The sequence below is a fragment of the Cucurbita maxima genome, unplaced genomic scaffold (assembly GCF_002738345.1).
Source record: "Cucurbita maxima cultivar Rimu unplaced genomic scaffold, Cmax_1.0 Cma_Scf00024, whole genome shotgun sequence".
Taxonomy (NCBI): Eukaryota; Viridiplantae; Streptophyta; class Magnoliopsida; order Cucurbitales; family Cucurbitaceae; genus Cucurbita; species Cucurbita maxima.
The window spans coordinates 1,619,449-1,637,969 of record NW_019272040.1 but is presented as its reverse complement, the minus strand read 5'-3'; the positions used below and the strand labels follow the sequence as shown (position 1 = coordinate 1,637,969).

Sequence of the window (18,521 nt, the reverse complement as noted above, 5' to 3'; positions counted from 1 at the left end):
ATGAAATGCTTCTCTTACTTTATTTTATAAAGCAAGATTGATCACGTCGAGCTTGAATGATTCTATATGCATAGAGGCCATTGGCTAATGAAATGCTTCTCTTACTTTATTTTATAAAGCAAGATTGATCACGTCGAGCTTGAATGATTCTATATGCATAGAGGCCATTGGCTAATGAAATGCTTCTCTTACTTTATTTTATAAAGCAAGATTGATCACGTCGAGCTTGAATGATTCTATATGCATAGAGGCCATTGGCTAATGAAATGCTTCTCTTACTTTATTTTATAAAGCAAGATTGATCACGTCGAGCTTGAATGATTCTATATGCATAGAGGCCATTGGCTAATGAAATGCTTCTCTTACTTTATTTTATAAAGCAAGATTGATCACGTCGAGCTTGAATGATTCTATATGCAAAGAGGCCATTGGCTAATGAAATGCTTCTCTTACTATATTTTTCAAGTCTACTTACAAATATAATATAATAACTTTATATAATATCAAATGAAAATATTAAAAACATTTCAAGAGTTTTAACATTTATATTTTATGTCTGATTATGTAAATATAACTTGCGAGTAAATAAAAAATCTTAAAATATATTAATGAAATACAATAATTCTAGTAATCCAAACAAAATTGAAGGTATTTTGAAGTATATTATATGAATGATGTCTCTAAGTTCATATCAATTTCTCATTTTAAATTTAATGAATATAACCATTTAATCTATAGACAAAGTGCTGAGAATAATAACAAATTTAGATCGGCATCATGAAACTATTGGATTCATTTGGTTTATCGCTCGTATTCTTACATGAATCAAAAAAAGGTTAGTAAAGCCAATATAAATATAACTCGGTCTAAATGATCTTACACCCCTCTACATTCTCATCATTGAACAAGTAGTGCCCCGGTGCAGCAGCGGGGGGCGGTTGCTGCTGCCAATAATAAGGTGGCGGCTCAGACCATCGATAATATCCGTCCCCTGGTGGCATGGCTGGTGGCATGGCTGGTGGCATGGCTGGCGGCAGAGGCTGTGGCAACGGCTCCATCATTGGACGCGCAAACCCACGGCTTGCATCATGATCCACACCTCCAAATTGCGACCCCAGCCCAGTAGACAGCCGGTGGCGGTACGGCACATCCACCGGCGGAACGGCGCCGGCCACCTCGTTGAAATGAACCTTGCTGGAGCCAGAAACGCAGTTCTGGGTCCAATCAATTTTGTTACAGTGAGGATCTGAAGGAGCAGAAGGAATATTCTGATGAACGAAATCTCTGACAGCAGCGGAGGTCGCCGGCGCCGTATATCCCATGGGTTGTAATCGTGCTAGCTTACCAGTTTTTGACATTGCACGTACGATGGTTAATGGATCAAAGCTGTAATTTGCAGTGATACTTACCAATCCTTTTTGTATATCAATGGCTACGGATTTGACATCTTCATTGGCCGCCATTACAACCAAAAACAAACAGACAAAACATCCATAAATTATAAATGTTTTTAACAAATTTTGTTTGTTTAAACCTCGTGAGAGATTTTCACACTCTTGCAAGTATGTTTAGTTCTCCTTTCCAACCTACATGTAATCTCACACTCCACCTCTCTTTGGGGCCATTGTCCTCACTGGCACTCAACCGAGGTGAGATCTCACAATCCACCCTTCTTTTAGACTAGCATCCTCGTTGGCACTCAACGATCTCACACTCCACCCTCTTTGGGACCCATTGTCCTCTCTAGCACTCAAACGATGTGAAATCTCACACTCCACCCCCTTTTGGGGTCAGCGACCTCGTTGGCACTCAACTGATGTGGAATCTCACAATTTACGCCCTCTTTTGGGCCAACGTCATTGTTGACACTCAACCGATGTGAGATCTCACAATCCACACTCTCTTTGAGGCCGAACGTCCTCCCTATTACTCAACCAATGTGAAATCCCACATGTTGTATCTTTTATAATGATTTCAATGTTCGATTTTGTGTTTGATAAATTTGTATATTCTAGAAAATACTAAAATTTAAAGTGAATAGTCGATCCGTGTCAAAATTAAAAAATAATTTTTAAATTTAAATTTATGAGTGAAGCTATATGGGCATACCTGGAAGTTTGAGAAGGTTCTTCTGGACTCTGTTGGGGCATGCGTTGCAACACTTGAGATTCACTTTGAGAACATAAGTCTAAACAAAAAGATGAACGATATGATCAAAATAAATAAATAAATAAATAAAAAAATAAAAAAATAAAAAAATAAAAAGAAGAAGGAAGAACATTATCATACTCGATCACTGGATGCGTGGCTAGCTTCCATTGCTACGGAAAGCTTCAAATGAATCACAAGCTTTTGTGAGATGAAAAATCATGAAATCATATATTATATAGAACAAAATATGGAAATTATTCCATAATGGGATGGAGATTTCCTAAAATTAGGCTTTTCCATATAATATAATATTTATTTTTTCCTTTTAAAACTTTCTGATATCAAATTTTTAAAGGTTGGGAATTAAATTATAATTTTTTTTAAAAAAAATTAATTTAAAAATGTATTTTACCAAAAATAAAAAGAAGATATTCAATAATTTTTAACCATTTTGATGAGGAAACAATTTAAAGAATAACATGAAAGAAAAATGAATTTAAGTAGTTGACCTATTTTGTGGTGACCCAAGCTCACTCATCAGCATGCTCTTGCGCCGAAGATGAACGGGGCTAACCGATCTATCGAAACTGTGGGATGTAAAAATGCACGGTAGGAGAGCGTTCTGCCTAGAGGGAAGCACCCGTGCGAGCAGTGGTGGACGAAGTGGAATCGAGAATGTCGGCTCGAGTAACGCAAACATGGGTGAGAATTCAATGCCCCAAAAACCCAAGGGTTCTTCCACAAGGTTCGTCCACGGTGGGTGAATCAGGACCTAAGATCAAGTCGAAAGGCATAGTCAATGGACAACAAGTGAATATTCCTGTACTACCCCTTGTTGGTCCATGGAGAAGGCTAGGTTAGCCAAAAGTATTTTCTAACGCTAACCATCATATCTCACCTAATTTAAGTATAATACCTTCGACCAAAATATCAAAAAATTCACATTCAAAATCCTATATAATGAACTAAGAATAAATTTTATATATATATATATTGTCAAACGAACACGACTCTCCACAATGGTATGATATTGTCCACTTTGAGCATAAAACTCTCATGGATTTACTTTGGGATTCCCCAAAAGGCCTCACACCAATAGAAAGTATTCTTTGATTATATACCCATGATCATTTCCTAAATTAGCCAATGTGGGACTTTCATCATTCAACACCTCCCATCGAACAAAGTCAATATAGAATAAGAAACAACCATCTGAATTCACGTTCATAATACTAAATATTGAACGTACATTGATTATGCCATTGCCATTTATGTACTCTAAAATTATTAGTGATCAACTTGAAAGTGGAAAGAAGAGATGAAGAGGACCAAGATAATAATCTTGAAGGATTGGACTCAGGACAATAAAATGCAGCTTCCTTAATCTATGCAAATTACATAACATCCTAATAATCTCTCAAGGGCCTAATATAAATAACTGATTCTGTAAACAATGTCGAATAGCATCATGTTGTCAAGGATGGATCTTCAAAAATTGTTTGGTTTTGGCGGAGCTTTCAAGGAAATGGGCGCAGTACCTCAGGCTCAGCTAAGAACTTTGGAAACTACTCCAGCACCAACCGTTCTACCACCCTCCCTCAGGGCAAATCTTTGTCCTGCAAATAATACAGCATTACATTTTTGGCAAGAAAAAAAGCACCCTAATCCATGGATGTGAAATATTTCATTTCTTACAAACTAGTATCAGATTCAAGGCTGACTGGTTTACAAAAAAAATAAACCCCAAACTTCTCTATGAACATTTGAACCAACTTATGCACTAAACATAGACAAAATTTTGCAGTACCAAAGCAATTAATAGGAAGTAATCGTTAGATTTAGTCTTTATATCCCAAGAGAGTTTAAATGAGACGCACCTGCTTCAAGGGGAACGGGTAAAATCAACTCAAAAGCTGCTGTCACATTGTCACCAGGCATAACCATCTTAACATTTACAGGTAATTCAACCTTTCCAGTGATATCTGCAGTTCTCATGTAAAATTGAGGTCTGTAGTTGGACATAAAAGCAGTATGTCGGCCACCTTCCTCTTTTGTGAGAACATATATCTCGGCCTCAAATTTCTTGGAAGTTTTGATAGTTCCAGGCTTTGCAATAACCTATAAGTAAAGAAAAAAAAAAAAAAAAAAACACTGAAACAATCATATCCAAGTGTGTAGGCTACAGTCACCTTCAAAATGTAATTCCTTGAGCGTATGAATCCTTCTACCTCATTGTCATAATGTCATCTATATTGATAATTTCCATGAGATGCAAAAACATTTCAGCATGAGTAATGCCAATGTATGTACCTGTCCACGTTGAATGTCTTCTCTTTTTAGACCACGGAGAAGGAGACCGACGTTATCACCAGCCTAACAAACACATGAAGTCAACATTAGACAAGTGTAAGGAATTTTTCAACTCATTTGGCTTGTTCTATTGGAGGTCCTTTCAGTATTAGTGTTCCATTTTTAAATTAAATTTTCTTCCTTGTATAATAAAAACACACAAATACGTGCTAGCGAAGTTAGAATCATAAACCAAAGTAATTATTTGTATTTAGGTAGCTTCCAATTTTCTGGCTCCTTTTTTCTAGGACTTTACTTCTGTCATTGTTCTTTTGTATATGTATTTTATTATAAAAAAGAAAAACTATTAATGAGGTAAGTAAAAGTTAACAGCCAATTACTTGTCCTTGATCCAAGATTTTCTTGAACATCTCAACACCAGTTACAGTAGTTTTCAAAGGAGGTCCCTGCAAAAGACATCGTGAACAGAGTATTATCAAACCAATCTTTAATTTCACGAACAAGGATCACAATGACAACAACACACAATACCTAGCCCCAAGACTGTAATCATCCCTAGTTAGTTGCAGGTTCAACAGTGACTCAAAAGTGGTACAAGGTGTGTGCCCATACCCGCACACACAAAACATAGTTAGAAAATGAATGTGGCATATCTAATTACCTGAGCTAACCCTAGAACTTCAACTTCTTCACCAACTTTAATAGTTCCCTGCTCAACACGGCCAGTAGCAACAGTTCCACGACCCTTCAGCATAAACAGATAGAATCAAGTTCACTTCAAAAATAACTCTTCATACATATATTTTATCAGCCAAACATCAACGTACTGAAATTGAAAAGTGAACCTATACTCATTACATTAGCGCTACAAATTGTGACTTCGGTAAAGTTTTTTTGCAACTACAGGTGCACATGGTGCAGTCTACACAAAAAATGTCAAGTACTCAACTGGATGTAAGTTCCAACTTGATGATATACAATCTATTATGAACAGTCTGAATTTATAGTATTTTTTTTATAAGAACATGTTCACAGGTAAATAATTAAAAAAAAAAAAAAAAAAAAAAAAAAAAAAAAAAAAAAAAAAAAAAAAAAAAAAAAAAAAAAAAAAAAAAAAAGTGGAAGAGGATAGGAGTTCCCCTTACTGAGATAGAATAAATAAATTTTATAGAACGGTTGACCATCCAGAAAGTCAAGGTAACAGAACAAACTATTTCGATATAAGACAGGGCATGTCCTCCATACCTGAATAGAGAAAACATCTTCAATTGGCATCAGGAAAGGCTTGTCAAGCTGGCGAACAGGGTCAGGAATGTATTCATCAACAGCATCCATTAACTTTAGAATAGCCTTTTTACCAATTTCTTCATTTGTACCCTGTAATGCAGATAAAGCTGAACCCCTAATGATGGGAATGTCATCGCCAGGGAACTTGTAGAAGCTGAGAAGTTCTGCCAAAAACATAAACAACAATTTAAAATGTACAATTGACATACTGGAAACAGTAGCTGCACCCAAATACAACTGTGTAATCATACCACGAAGTTCCATTTCCACAAGGTCCAACAATTCAGGATCATCAACAGCGTCAACTTTATTCAAGAAGCACACAAGTGATGGAACACCAACCTGAATGATGCAATAAAACAAATTTATAGTGCATTAACATTACATCCCAAAAGCACATAAAAACAAGAAAATCTGCACTGCAAAAAACACAAGATCCAAACAAACAAATGTACACCTGCCGTGCTAGTAGAATATGCTCCTTAGTCTGAGGCATGGCCCCATCAGGACCAGACACAACAAGGATGCCACCATCCATTTGAGCAGCTCCAGTAATCATGTTCTGCACCAATTACCACCATCATTCAATAGTTGTTCATAAAACCTCCGATAATCAGAAAATTATAACCAATTGATGTAAACATTGCGCCATTGGGGGTAAAAACTAAAATGTTGAAAGTAAAAAAAATGTCAAGAAACCTGCTCTTGTGTACAAGTAGTATACAATATGCAAGTTGTCCACCAATAAATGGCATTCAGCTTGCAGTGAACCTGACTTGAGTACCCACCTTCTAGTTAAGAAGAACGCTAACATTCTTCATTATTCTACCTACTTATGCTTGCTACTTGCAACTCCTTGCCCATGACATTTATATCAACCCACCAATCAAAGGTATAACTGAATAATAAATTACTGTGCTCTGTTTTAAATAATAAAAATATCAATCCATGGCTTACTTTAACGTAGTCTGAATAATAAATTACTGTGCTCTGTTTTAAATAATAAAAATATCAATCCATGGCTTACTTTAACGTAGTCTGCATGTCCAGGGCAATCTACGTGTGCATAATGTCTCTTAGCAGTTTCATACTCTACGTGAGCCTGCAAAATTGAAATTTATCATAAACCCAAGTCAAATGATGGTTTGAGGAGAGATATGCATAGGCGACAGAGTAAATGGAAAGTAAGTTCCTAACAAGAATAAAATTTGAACAACAACCGTTGCAATGGTAATTCCTCTCTTTTTCTCCTCCGGAGCTTTATCAATTTCGTCAAATGCTATAGCCTTAGCTTTCCCTTCCTCGGCCAACACCTAAAGGAAATTGAAATTCAAACGATATCTCCATGTATTGAGTATCCGACAAAAAGTTTTTACTCGCAACGAATCAAAGATACATTAGCACTTCGTTAAAAAAAAAAATGATAATCCAACCTTCGTAATAGCTGCAGTCAATGTTGTCTTTCCATGGTCAACATGCCCAATTGTCCCCACATTCACATGAGGCTTTCTGTCCACCCGCAATGTAAATCAAAATAAATTAACAAAAAAGACTAACCAATTACAGAGAACCAAGAAAATACAAATCCGTCTGGAAACCGCATAAACATGCTGAAAAAAAAAAAGAGAGAAAAATCTTCAGAGTTATAAATTGCTTACGTCCGAGTGAAGGTGGCCATGGATCTCCACCAAGGAATGGGACTGGAAGTTCCATCGTTTCTGGAAAGCAATTCGGAGATGGAAGATTGGGCGGAAGCGGATCCTCTGCAACACCACGATGATGAAGAGGAATAGGCAAGAAGGCGCTTGGAGGTATAGCATCGGAGAGCAGCCGAGGCCATTGGAACTCAAATCGCTCGCCGGAAGCAGTCCGAGAAGAAAGTACAAAGAAGCGGGAAGAAGAAAAGAGAAAAGCTTCTGAAAAAAGCTTCTTCTTCCGGTTTGGCGGAAGCTATTTGGGGTTTACAGAGACGAAGTTCTGCGAGGGTTTTAGAAGTTTATGGGCCTTAACTTCCCGCCTGCTATTGCCGGCCCATTTAATTTTAGGCCCAAGCTAAACATATGTTTTCTTTTTTATAATAAATTAAATCGTAAATTTAATCCCATGAATTTAAAAATGTTAAAAGATACATATAAAAATTTGATCTTATTTTTAAATTTGTAAAATTATTTAGAAATATTAATGAAAATTTTAATAATTGATATGAATGTAAAAATATTATTAAAATAATTTATTAACGATGGAATTCAAGTGATATTTTTTGAAAGTTTAAAAATATTATTAAAATAATTTATTAACGTTTTATATCATATTAGTATATATTATTAAAAATATTCATGATATAGATAATCGATCTTAATTTTAATAGCGTTTTATTCCAATAAAATTTTAAATTACTCATCATATTTTTTATTTTTAAAAATTTTGAGGATGTTAAAAAAAAAGTCTTGAATTTAAAAATATTTAAAAAATAATTTACTCATGGTTCAAATAGTTTAAAAATTATTGTGAATTAGTCTCTTTCATCCAAACAAAATTAAATTTAAAAAATAATAAAATTAAAATTAAAAAATATTAAGGATATTGATAAAATTTTCAACCGTGTATTTTTTAACTTTTGAATTTTTTTTTTAAGGATATTTAGGAAAAGAGTGGGGTTAATTTTAAGATATTTTAAGAGTAAATTATTGACTATTCTATTTTTGGTTATATTTACTTAAAAAGATAAAAAAAAATATATTACTCGAACTAAGATGTACATTCGACAATCCGAACCAATCCAACCTGAACTATAAGGGTCGGGTTGGGTTGGATTAACATTTTAGGTAGAATTGAGTTATTTTTTCTGAACTTGAACTGAATCTATTCAGTTTCGAGTTTGTGGGACAAAACCTTTAATTAATCCGAGCAAAATAAAAAGTATATAAAATATATTAAGTATAGTCCATATGAATAGATTTGACAAACTAATTTGGTTTGAGACTCACATTTTGACGCAAATATATATATTTGTTTGGTTATATATAATATCTTTAAATTAATCATTTTTATTGTTTATTAAATTTGATGATTTATTTTACATTTTTTTTATCTAATAAATTTTTAAGAAATATTGGTATTTAGTTATTTTTAATTTTATACTAATGTTAAATTAGGTTAATATGTTACAATTTTCGCTTATTTTTTATAATTTTTTGTTTAAGAATAATTATAGATTAATTTTTGTTTGTTGGTAGATTTTTAATATATTTTATTTAAGATTATATTTAAATAATTATAAATTGTAGTTAAATAAAACTTAAAAAAAAATTCAACCTGTATAATGTACACGCTAATCGAAACGTTTAAAAAAAATAAAAAATAAAATAAAATACACAGCTCGCGCTCGCATCGATCATCAATTGAGTCGTTAGGATAAAGCGCGATAGGATGTTTCTCTCGCCAGTGGCCGCACCTGAGAGCAACACGGTCGATTGAATTGAACTCAGTTCCCAACCCTTAATCACTTCCTTCACCCATTCTTCATCCAATTTTCCTTACCAGATTTCAATCAGTCTGCAATCCAATCGAGAATTCCACCTCCGAAGACCCCAAATTCCTCTGCAGTTCCTTCCCTCTTCCCGCGAGAAAAACCGTTGCCGAATTTTTATGTTTCCTCGTTCATTTTCTGTGGCTCTGTTGCTTCAGCTCTGTCGTTTATACGTATTATGAAGAGTAGTACATGGTTCGAGATCTGAAATTGGAATCTACTACCTGTTGAGGATGCTTCCGTGGGGAGGTCTTAGTTGCTGTTTGAGTGCAGCTGCTCTCTATCTTCTTGGAAGGAGTAGTGGCCGGTAAGTTCTTGTTTCTTTAATTTTGGACTTTTCGTGTTTGCATATTGTGAGGAATTACTCATTTGCAAGTTATAGATATGCACCGAAGTTCGCATAGACTAATTTGTTGTTGTTATGGCGTCATAGGGATGCGGAGTTACTGAAATCTGTTACGAGGGTCGATCAGTTGAAGGAACTGGGTAAGCGATTCGCTTTTTTTGAAAGATACAATTATCATTTGGTTTGCTTTCAGTTTTCTAAAATTATTGTCAGAGAGAGGTCGATTTTATGGTGCAGGATATTGTAATTAGGTTCAGGGTCCGCCCTCGCGGTCATTATTTCAATTTGCCATCCTAATCTCTCATTTTAGGAAAGAGTTGCCGCCAGATTGTGGCGGCTTCTTTCCCCCCTCAGAACCTTTAGATGTAGGCTTAAACCATAATCTTTTGTTTCTCTCTCGACTCTCTTACGACCTACTGCATAATACTGCTAGTCACATAGTTCCAGCCTCCAATAATTTCTCGGAAGGCCATATTTTGTGGACAATGTTTAGTGTAATAAAATTTATGAGGGTCTTAGGATTGTGAAACCCCAACAAGTAGTGTGCCTGCCCTGTGTCACAATCATACATTTTCAATCGTATGACGTCATGATCTTGACACGCTCATGACAAGCTTAATGGAAACTCAAGCCTCATTCACATTTTTCATCCGGCTTTGTGGCTTCGTCGAACCTTACGCGAGGTTCTCCTTTGCCAATTGAACACAACTCATGTAGAATCTCATCTTGTACAGCCACACATATCGCATGCATGTTCAATCGTCTGTGACCTTAATCAATCGACTTGCCTCTACACTGGTCAAGATTTGGCTCGACCTTGCCTCTGTTCTAGGACAAGGTCATTCATATGCGTCGTCACATCTCATCTTATCATCTACAACACAACCTTCATATCGTGATGTCATTGGTCATCGTAACCTACACGGACATGTCTATTGAGAACTGACCCCATGTGTCGATCATATAATTAGTGCCTCTTCAACATCCATCCATCTGAGTTCTATTAAGGCCACAATCCTCTCGTATCTATGGCAAGTCATTTGCGAACATCGTACCGGACAACAGGTGCATATTCCAACCTCTGACACATTGGCTGGGGTGCAATGCCAGAACACCCGTGTAGTTCGACACTATCCTTGAAAAACTCATTTTGAAGGAGGTCACCCGAAACACTTGTCCACATTGTGACACACGTATGTACCATAGGGTAGCTCGGTTAGGCCACAAGGCCTAGGGGTGGTGGAGGGTTAACACCATACCTCCCCTGTAGTACATTCTGAAGTATTTTTGGTTTGATAGGACAAGACATGATTTTGACGAACGGTCATATGATCTCGTGGTGCGTTCGTCCAGTATTCGATTGACACCAAATTTGGCAACCTTTCATCTTTCATATGGACGGACTTAACTCTAGAGCTAAATGTCCAAACTCTTTTAGGAACCTTGACTTTCAAGGTTAAGGCCTGGGGCCCTTATCAAGCCTATCTTTGACACTCATGTTAACATTATGCCTCTATCTTGCATATGTCTCAACTTGGCTTCAATGCACACTTTATATGGTGTATTGGATGATGCACCGTCCTCCTCGGTCACATCATGACACTTGTCTTGTCTCGGCCCTTGCATGATCAATTGGGCGCCACTTCTGTGTCACCACCTCGTCATGTCTGCACATGAGGGTCACAATTTACTTTCTTCATGGCATGGTTATGACACCCTGCACTCTCTCAAATTTTCCTTTTCCAAGTCCATTTTTATGTCTGATATTAATTAACAGCCCCCCAACATCTATATTGAAAAGAACGATCACTAATCACCATGTGTTCGTGTTCCGCATATTTCTGAACGATGGCGGGACCTTTTTGAGTTAAAAACATCAGGATTAAATAATGAGATTTGGATTTAATATTCTAAGTCTTCTTGATAACCAAATATAGTAGAGTTAGATAGTTGTTCTGAGGGATTAGTTCACATGCATGCATACGGGCTCAATTCTCATGGACGTATAAAAATGAAGGACTAAAGTGATATTTGTGAAACTTCATGACCCAAGATATTCTTTTTGTTTTCTAGACAACTGCTAAATTAAACCGACGAGTGCTTTCTAGTGCTATTTTTGTTCATTTTGATTTCAATAACCTTTACTAAGAGTCATTTCTTTTGGATCATGGCTATGGAGGTGATGTTGCATGAACTGATACCTTCTTTTTTCAGTTTGTGGTTATTAGTAAGATAAACTCCTTGCATATTGTTCATAGGGGGCTTGTTCTTTGTTCTTGTAACCCTACCGGCATGTTTTGGTACAGAAGCTGTTGAGGATAAGGAATGTCTTGTTCTTTTGCATTTCCTGTTTGGTTTAAATTGTTATTGGAGGTGAGTCATGAGTTAGCGACCACCATTTTTTGGGTGGTTTGCTTTTTTTTTTTAAATCCCAAAGTGTGACTAATACGAATTAGAGGCCCTTTTTGTAGAGTCTAGTGTCTAAGGTTTTTGTTTTCTCTTGGAATAGATTGGGCTTTTGATAACCAGAGTTTCAATTTCCATTTTGATATATTTTTCATTATATCAATGAATAGGGTTTTTTGTTTCAGTATTAACAAACGCTATAGAAATTTTATGTTGCCGTTTTTAAAATTCCCCATTGTGTTGCTGTTATGTTAACCATGAGCAACCCCAAGAGGTGTCTGGGTGGGAAGGGTTTTAGGTGTTTGGTGATACCTACTATGGTCTTGGGTTCAAGCCTCAACTTGAAAACTTAGTAACTTACGACCCTTATTGTCTCCTGGAGTTGGCCTTGGAGTGTGAAGCCTCATAAGGATCAGTGGGGTGAGCTATGAGCATAGTTGGAGGAGTTCCTCTTGATACTCCAATTATTTAAAGAAAAAAAACAAAAAGGAAACCACAAACATCTAATTTGGTTGTCTTTTGTATCATCATGAACTTTAAGGCCACAGGCCAATGTCAAGGATGTTGTTCACTAGGCATCATTACTCACAGGCACATGCTTTGTACTTCAATTGTTTAGGGAAATAGGCCATCCTTAAAAAAGCTAATGGAAAGGAAGCGAGGGAAACTTTTAAAAAGCAATTGTTAGGCTTGTTTTAACACATTTGTTACGTAAACCAGGGAAATTCTTTCTAGAACCGAGAACAATTCTCAAAATTAAATTCTTTGCTTGGCTTATTCCTCATTGGGTAAAATTCTGTTGGTCTTTAGGCTCTAGCTTGCTAGGTTGTATTCTCAAAATATATGGGTGAAATGCTTTCTAGGAGTATTGTATTATCTTGGAGAAGGCCATGGTTGGATGTGTTGTTTAAGATGCCTAAGAATAGGATGTCTGAGAATAAGACGCATGAGAATTAAATAACTGCGTTTGGTGTTCCACGAGAATTGTATCAAAATTTTATATAAATATATAATATTTTGGGTTGACTTCCACGTATACTTCCAACCATTTTGTTTTACTACTTATTTTAGATAATTTGTTATTTTTGTAAATCAAGTTCTTAAATAATTTTGACTATTTTAATTTTAATTTAATTTTTAGTAGTTAATAAATATATTAGGAATAGTATGCCTTCAGTTTTAGGTTTTCGAATTTATTTAGCCATCCATCTTAATAATTATTCTCAAATGAATGATTTTAATGAAGTTATATAAAATTTTAATGGTAAATAATTCTTACAATAATCAAATTGAAGAACTAGCTATGCATCTTGTTATGGTAAATAATCCTCAAGTTATTTATTTTAGAAACATTTCTCTATTTTTCAGCTCAATTGCTTGAGGCTGAATGTGTATTACCTCTGGTTGTTGCAATTTCTGGGAGAGTAAGCTCTGATACACCAATAAATTGCGAGTTTAGTGGGCTGAGGGGAGTAATTGTGGAGGAAACGGTAATGGATGTTATTTTCTTTGTGAGAGTACATTCAACACGACATTGAACCTATGTCAGTTCTGTTTTTTTCCACCTCAGGCAGAACAACACTTTCTGAAGCACAACGATGCAGGATCATGGATTCAGGATTCTGCACTGATGCTCTCCATGAGCAAAGAAGTTCCTTGGTATCTGGTGAGAAATATACTAATTCTATAATGCATAATTGTTTGGGTCAACCCATGTGTAGAGTTGTGTTCATTCTTCACATTTGATGATTGGTGTTATCCCATAAAGTTGTTTTTTTTTTTTTTTTTTACTTTTTTATCAGGATGATGGGACTGGTCGTGCATTTGTGGTGGGAGCTCGAAGTGCCACAAATTTTATATTACCAGTAGTGAGTGAGATATTTGAAGAGTCTGGCAGATCTCTTATGCGTGGAACCTTAGATTATCTCCAAGGTCTTAAGGTCTGTTTTGATCAGTTAATGTTACTTTTAGTACAACGTGCTTGCAGTGGTCTTATTCAACTAATGTTATATTTTTTTTTCCTTTTCAAGATGCTTGGAGTTAAGCAAATAGAGCGTGTACTACCTACTGGCACGTCCTTGACTGTCGTTGGTGAGGTATGGAATTATCATTTTTCATTTGTGCAAACAGCATTCACGATCATGTCCTTATTTACAAAGCAGAACTATGGGAAGCTGAGAAATTTAATGTACTATCTTGGTTCAATTACAAATCATATTATTAGTCTAATACCAGTTACCACCTTCACTTATGTTCTCAGTTCAAATTGAGAAGTCTTTATGTGGAAAATGACTGAATGTTATTACAAATCATATTATTAGACTATAAATGCTTGGTGTTCCTTCACTATAAGGTATAAGACCATACCCAGATAGGAAGCAATTTAATATAGTAACAACAAGTTTCTGTATCATTCTAAAACAATGTATTTAGTGACAAAATCACTATTGTCGATTGTCCAAAGGAAAGCAATTTAATTATTTCATTATCCACAGCTTAGCAGAATGGATGTTTCTTGTGGTCAAATTTTAGTGTTACCATACTCCCAACATTCATTAATTGTCTTTTATATCTCTTTAAATTGTAAAAATTAGATCACTTAAAATAATAGGATCTATAGGATTTAAAATTATTATTGTATTGTACATAAAATCTGTTTTTGAGTCTAGCTTATGTTACTCCATGCAGCAATCATCTTTAAGTCTCTTAATATAGGTAGGCTTACATGATACATGTAGCACTCGTTCTATATTTTAAAACACATTTATGCTTCCGATTGCTCAGTCTTCAAATCTTTGATTGGCCAAAATGTAGTTGTAAAGGAACAAAATAATTAATTATGCATGTCTAGACACAAAATTAAAAGGTTATATTGTGAATTACTTATTATTATTCTTCTGTTTGATCCTTGAGATTATGAATAGGCTGCCAAAGATGACATTGGTACGATTAGAATACAACGACCACACAAAGGGCCATTTTATGTCTCCCCAAAAACAATCGATCAACTCATAAGCAATCTTGGGAAATGGGCCAGGTTGATTATGTACCCTTATCTGCATAGATTCTTTTAATCTCTTCATTTTCCCATAATGTAATGTTTGCAACGGGCATTCATTTCTGTGGCTTGTTATGACATGGATACTTACTAGGTGGTACAAGTATGCTTCCCTGGGTTTGAGCATATTTGGTTTGTATCTCGTCACAAAGCATGCTATTCTTTATCTCTTGGGGAGAAGGCGTCGCTGGAAATATCAGAAAAGGTACGCTGCCTTCAGTTTGTTTACCTGTTAAAGTTCTTTTCATTTCTTCGTTTTCAGATTTGATATTTGATGTTGACTGCTCAGCGTTGTGAATAAGTATATCTAGAAAGCATTTATGATATGTATCACTTTAAGAGACGACCACCTATAAAGATTGATGCTTATGAAATACTAGTCAACCTTGTGTAGATGACCAACTATAAAGATTGATGCTTATGAAATACTAGTCAACCTTGTGGATAACCACTAGTGTCTCTTTTTCCGCCTCATGTTTTTATTTATTTATTTCTCTATGAGCTAGCTGAGAAATATTCTGATCGTACAGGGTCCTAGCTGCAGCTGCCAAGAGATCAAACCAAGAAAATGAAGGTAGAATCCCAACTTTTTGATATGTTGCCTTCTGAATTATATATGCACATCGATGAAACTTAAAATACATTGCTTCAGGGGAAAATGGTACGACTAACAATGGCTCAGATGGTACGAAGAGAGACCGTTCAATGCCAGATCTTTGTGTAATATGTCTTGAGAGAGACTACAATGCCGTTTTTGTCCCGTAAGAGCTCTTTTTCTTCATTCTCCCAACACATACACACGCAAATGTTTCTCACATGCCTGAAACATCTCTATTTAGAGAAGAGAGAAGCAGTGAAATTCTGTAATATTTTCACCAAGTCTAACATGAATGGTGAACAGTCCAAGGAAACACTACAATATTCTTAGAAGAGAGAATTTTAAAGAGATCTTAGATAAGTTTGGTTTTCTTGCCTTTGGTAGCTGCTAATAGTTGGACTTGGAAATGGAATCAGAATACGCCTGTTTTTGATGAGTTAGTGTGGGAGTGGAAGTCTACTCTTAATGGCACTAGAAGTACACCTTGTTTTCTTTATGGGTTTACTGTTGTAAGAAAACATGACTAGGTCCACTTGGTGTTACTTTCTCATGATTGGGACTAAATGGTCAACTTCTAGATTACCCTTGCCACATTGCGCACCTTTTTTTTAAATACACTTTTTCAAGTATATTTAAAATTTACTCGAACAATTTACTTTTAATTTTCTAATCGGGCATCTTTTTCTTGGCTTATGTTTCCTCGCTTGGCTCTTTTTCCCCCTCCTTTTGTTATTTGTTATGTTGTTTTCCAAATTACAATCTTATAAGTGCTATATCCTTATATGGACAATGGAATCTTCCTCTTACGTAATTTTACATGTTAGAATTGTTTTTATTTGAATTATTCATATGCTTATTATAGAACTATTTGATTTTCTTTTCCTAATGGCGTATCACTATCTAGTTATTTGTACACTATATCAGGCCTGAAGGAACTCTTACGTCTTTTATGTACCTTGTCCTGATTGAATCAAATTAATTGCAGTTCAGCATTCTATCATCTCAGTAATTAATCCAAAAAAACTGGTCTGCTGGCTTGATTTCAGGTGCGGCCATATGTGCTGCTGTGTAGCGTGTTGTTCACATTTAACGAACTGTCCACTCTGTCGTCGACGAATTGAGCTGGTAGTAAAGACATACCGCCATTGATGGTTGGCTCCGAGGACTCATTATCATAAACCTTCATGAGCACTTCTATATGTCACGAAGGCATATTTTACGTGATGCAAGAATCTCACCAGCCAATTATATGCTGCAACCTCCCCAGATAGAAGGTTACACCTTATTTCAGAAGGTAATTAAACATAGTTGCTCTCTACTAACTTCATTTGTCTGTGAAATTATAAATGATCTTAGTCAGCCGCCTATGTATATTATCATGTTATTCCCAGATGGACCAATTAGAAAAAGAAAGTTCAAGTATACAAGTCATCAAACTTGGTCTCCAACTTCGTTCCTTTTTTTTTTTTTTTTTTGGGTGTTGCTTTGCTTTGTTGCTGTCGCCCTCATGGTTAGGATTGTACACTATTGACTAATCCCAAGCCCAAAAATGCATGCTGATTCATGTCATCAGCCTGAAGAAATAAACTCTGTGTTTCATTGGTGTTGTCTTATCTGTAATCAGATCTATAGTGTTACTCTAGATTATCATTTATAAATGGTTGTTAGATTATTTAAAAGATGTTTTAGACAGAAGGGATGTCTCTTCCTAGTATCCATTTTCTAATATCTTAGTTCCTTTTTGCTCCATACTTGTCACCTAGCACATAATGATGGCCATCCACTTCAGGGATCTCTGAAATATAAAAGTATTAAAATAATGAAGTTGAATCTTCAATGAAGTGGGAATATATTGTTTTTCTGTTCATTATTTATTATTGTTGACATGATTTTACAGAGTATGATGCGACATGAAATCATTAGAAATAATGTCAAAAGTGTATATTATTGCATAATGTTAGGTGCATTTCTTTTGGCTCCATTGGTTGGTAGATGGCATCTAAGGCCCATCTAATTAGATGATATAGGCACAGGGCACAGGTAGATCAATAAGGATTTGCTTCTTTTTATCTCTTCTACTTTTCTTTCTCTCTTTCTGGAACATGTTGGGGGACAAAGGGATTGAAGAGCTTGAACTCGCCTTTAACAAAAGGAGCAAGATTCGGGTCTCTAGGGTTAGTTTATCGTAGTTTCAAGTCTTAAGGGTTAGTTTATCATAGTTTCGGGTCTTTAGGGTTATTTTATCGTAGTTTCGTCTTTAGGGTTAGTTTATCGTAGTTTTGGGTCTTTAGGGTTGGTTGATCATGCTTTTGTTTTTAGTTTTTTGTTCGGTTAAAATGAAATAGAAATTTAAAAAAACCATTATCAACTCAAGAGGCTTGAGAATTTATTTGATATTACAACAGAGCTTTCAAAGTACAAAGCTAAAATCATCTTTTGAAAGAGAGGAGATCAGAAAAGTTGCAACTTGTATAGAGAGAAAAAAAAAAGTGCTTTATTACATGATTTAACTTTTTCATAAAATTAACTTTCAAAATCATAAGAAATATCTTTCTTGAGCCACCATATGTTAAAGAACATTCCAAAATTATAGGAGTTTATCTCATCACTTTAACAAAAGCACATCGATTATGTAGTTGTTCATCGTAATTGAGTGGTCGAGTGTTCGGGTGTTTCTTCTTTGTGAATTATAAGTTCGAATCTTTTCCTAGTTAAAAAAAAACGTGTCAACATCGTGAAGAGAAAGAAAGCATGAATATAGAGAAAGAAGAAGAAGAATCAGGTATCGATATGAAAACTAAACACGGTATAAGCTTCCCATTCAAGCAACTCGAAC

At 35.4% G+C, this 18,521-nt stretch overlaps 2 protein-coding genes across 3 annotated transcripts; one reads left to right on the top strand and one right to left on the bottom strand.

Annotated features, from left to right (window-relative positions):
• Positions 1-3,349: 3,349 nt before the first annotated feature.
• Positions 3,350-7,654, bottom strand: LOC111497810 (elongation factor Tu, mitochondrial-like). Its single transcript, XM_023148767.1, has 12 exons — positions 7,407-7,654; positions 7,182-7,257; positions 6,969-7,061; positions 6,776-6,850; positions 6,206-6,310; positions 6,000-6,090; positions 5,707-5,912; positions 5,123-5,206; positions 4,842-4,907; positions 4,462-4,524; positions 4,029-4,269; positions 3,350-3,767 (listed from the first exon to the last, which is right to left on the bottom strand). Exons 1-12 carry the CDS (start codon positions 7,586-7,588, stop codon positions 3,697-3,699), a joined length of 1,353 nt encoding a protein of 450 aa, XP_023004535.1. The 5' UTR covers positions 7,589-7,654; the 3' UTR covers positions 3,350-3,696.
• A 1,501-nt stretch (positions 7,655-9,155) lies between these two features.
• LOC111497842 (E3 ubiquitin-protein ligase SP1) lies at positions 9,156-17,364 on the top strand. 2 transcript variants are annotated; one of them, XM_023148822.1, is made up of 11 exons: positions 9,156-9,584; positions 9,711-9,763; positions 13,398-13,519; positions 13,579-13,695; positions 13,832-13,969; positions 14,060-14,125; positions 14,954-15,066; positions 15,182-15,292; positions 15,618-15,661; positions 15,740-15,848; positions 16,732-17,364. In XM_023148822.1, exons 1-11 carry the CDS (start codon positions 9,511-9,513, stop codon positions 16,832-16,834), a joined length of 1,050 nt encoding a protein of 349 aa, XP_023004590.1. In that variant the 5' UTR covers positions 9,156-9,510; the 3' UTR covers positions 16,835-17,364. The 2 variants fall into 2 exon arrangements, with proteins under 2 accessions (XP_023004590.1, XP_023004591.1); XM_023148823.1 differs by having other exon boundaries at positions 9,158-9,584; positions 13,600-13,695.
• The last annotated feature ends 1,157 nt before the right edge of the window (positions 17,365-18,521 follow it).

Excerpts from the sequence above, each read along its gene's own strand:
- LOC111497810 (XM_023148767.1), bottom strand. The coding sequence starts at position 7,588 with ATGGCCTCGGCTGCTCTCCGATGCTATACCTCCAAGCGCCTTCTTGCC. Across the intron at positions 6,091-6,205 it reads ATATTCTACTAGCACGGCAG|GTTGGTGTTCCATCACTTGT; the intron begins GTGTACATTTGT and ends TGCATCATTCAG. Across the intron at positions 5,913-5,999 it reads TGTGGAAATGGAACTTCGTG|AACTTCTCAGCTTCTACAAG; the intron begins GTATGATTACAC and ends TGTTTTTGGCAG.
- LOC111497842 (XM_023148822.1), top strand. The coding sequence starts at position 9,511 with ATGCTTCCGTGGGGAGGTCTTAGTTGCTGTTTGAGTGCAGCTGCTCTC. Across the intron at positions 13,520-13,578 it reads GAGTAATTGTGGAGGAAACG|TTCTGTTTTTTTCCACCTCA; the intron begins GTAATGGATGTT and ends AACCTATGTCAG. Across the intron at positions 15,293-15,617 it reads CGCTGGAAATATCAGAAAAG|GGTCCTAGCTGCAGCTGCCA; the intron begins GTACGCTGCCTT and ends CTGATCGTACAG.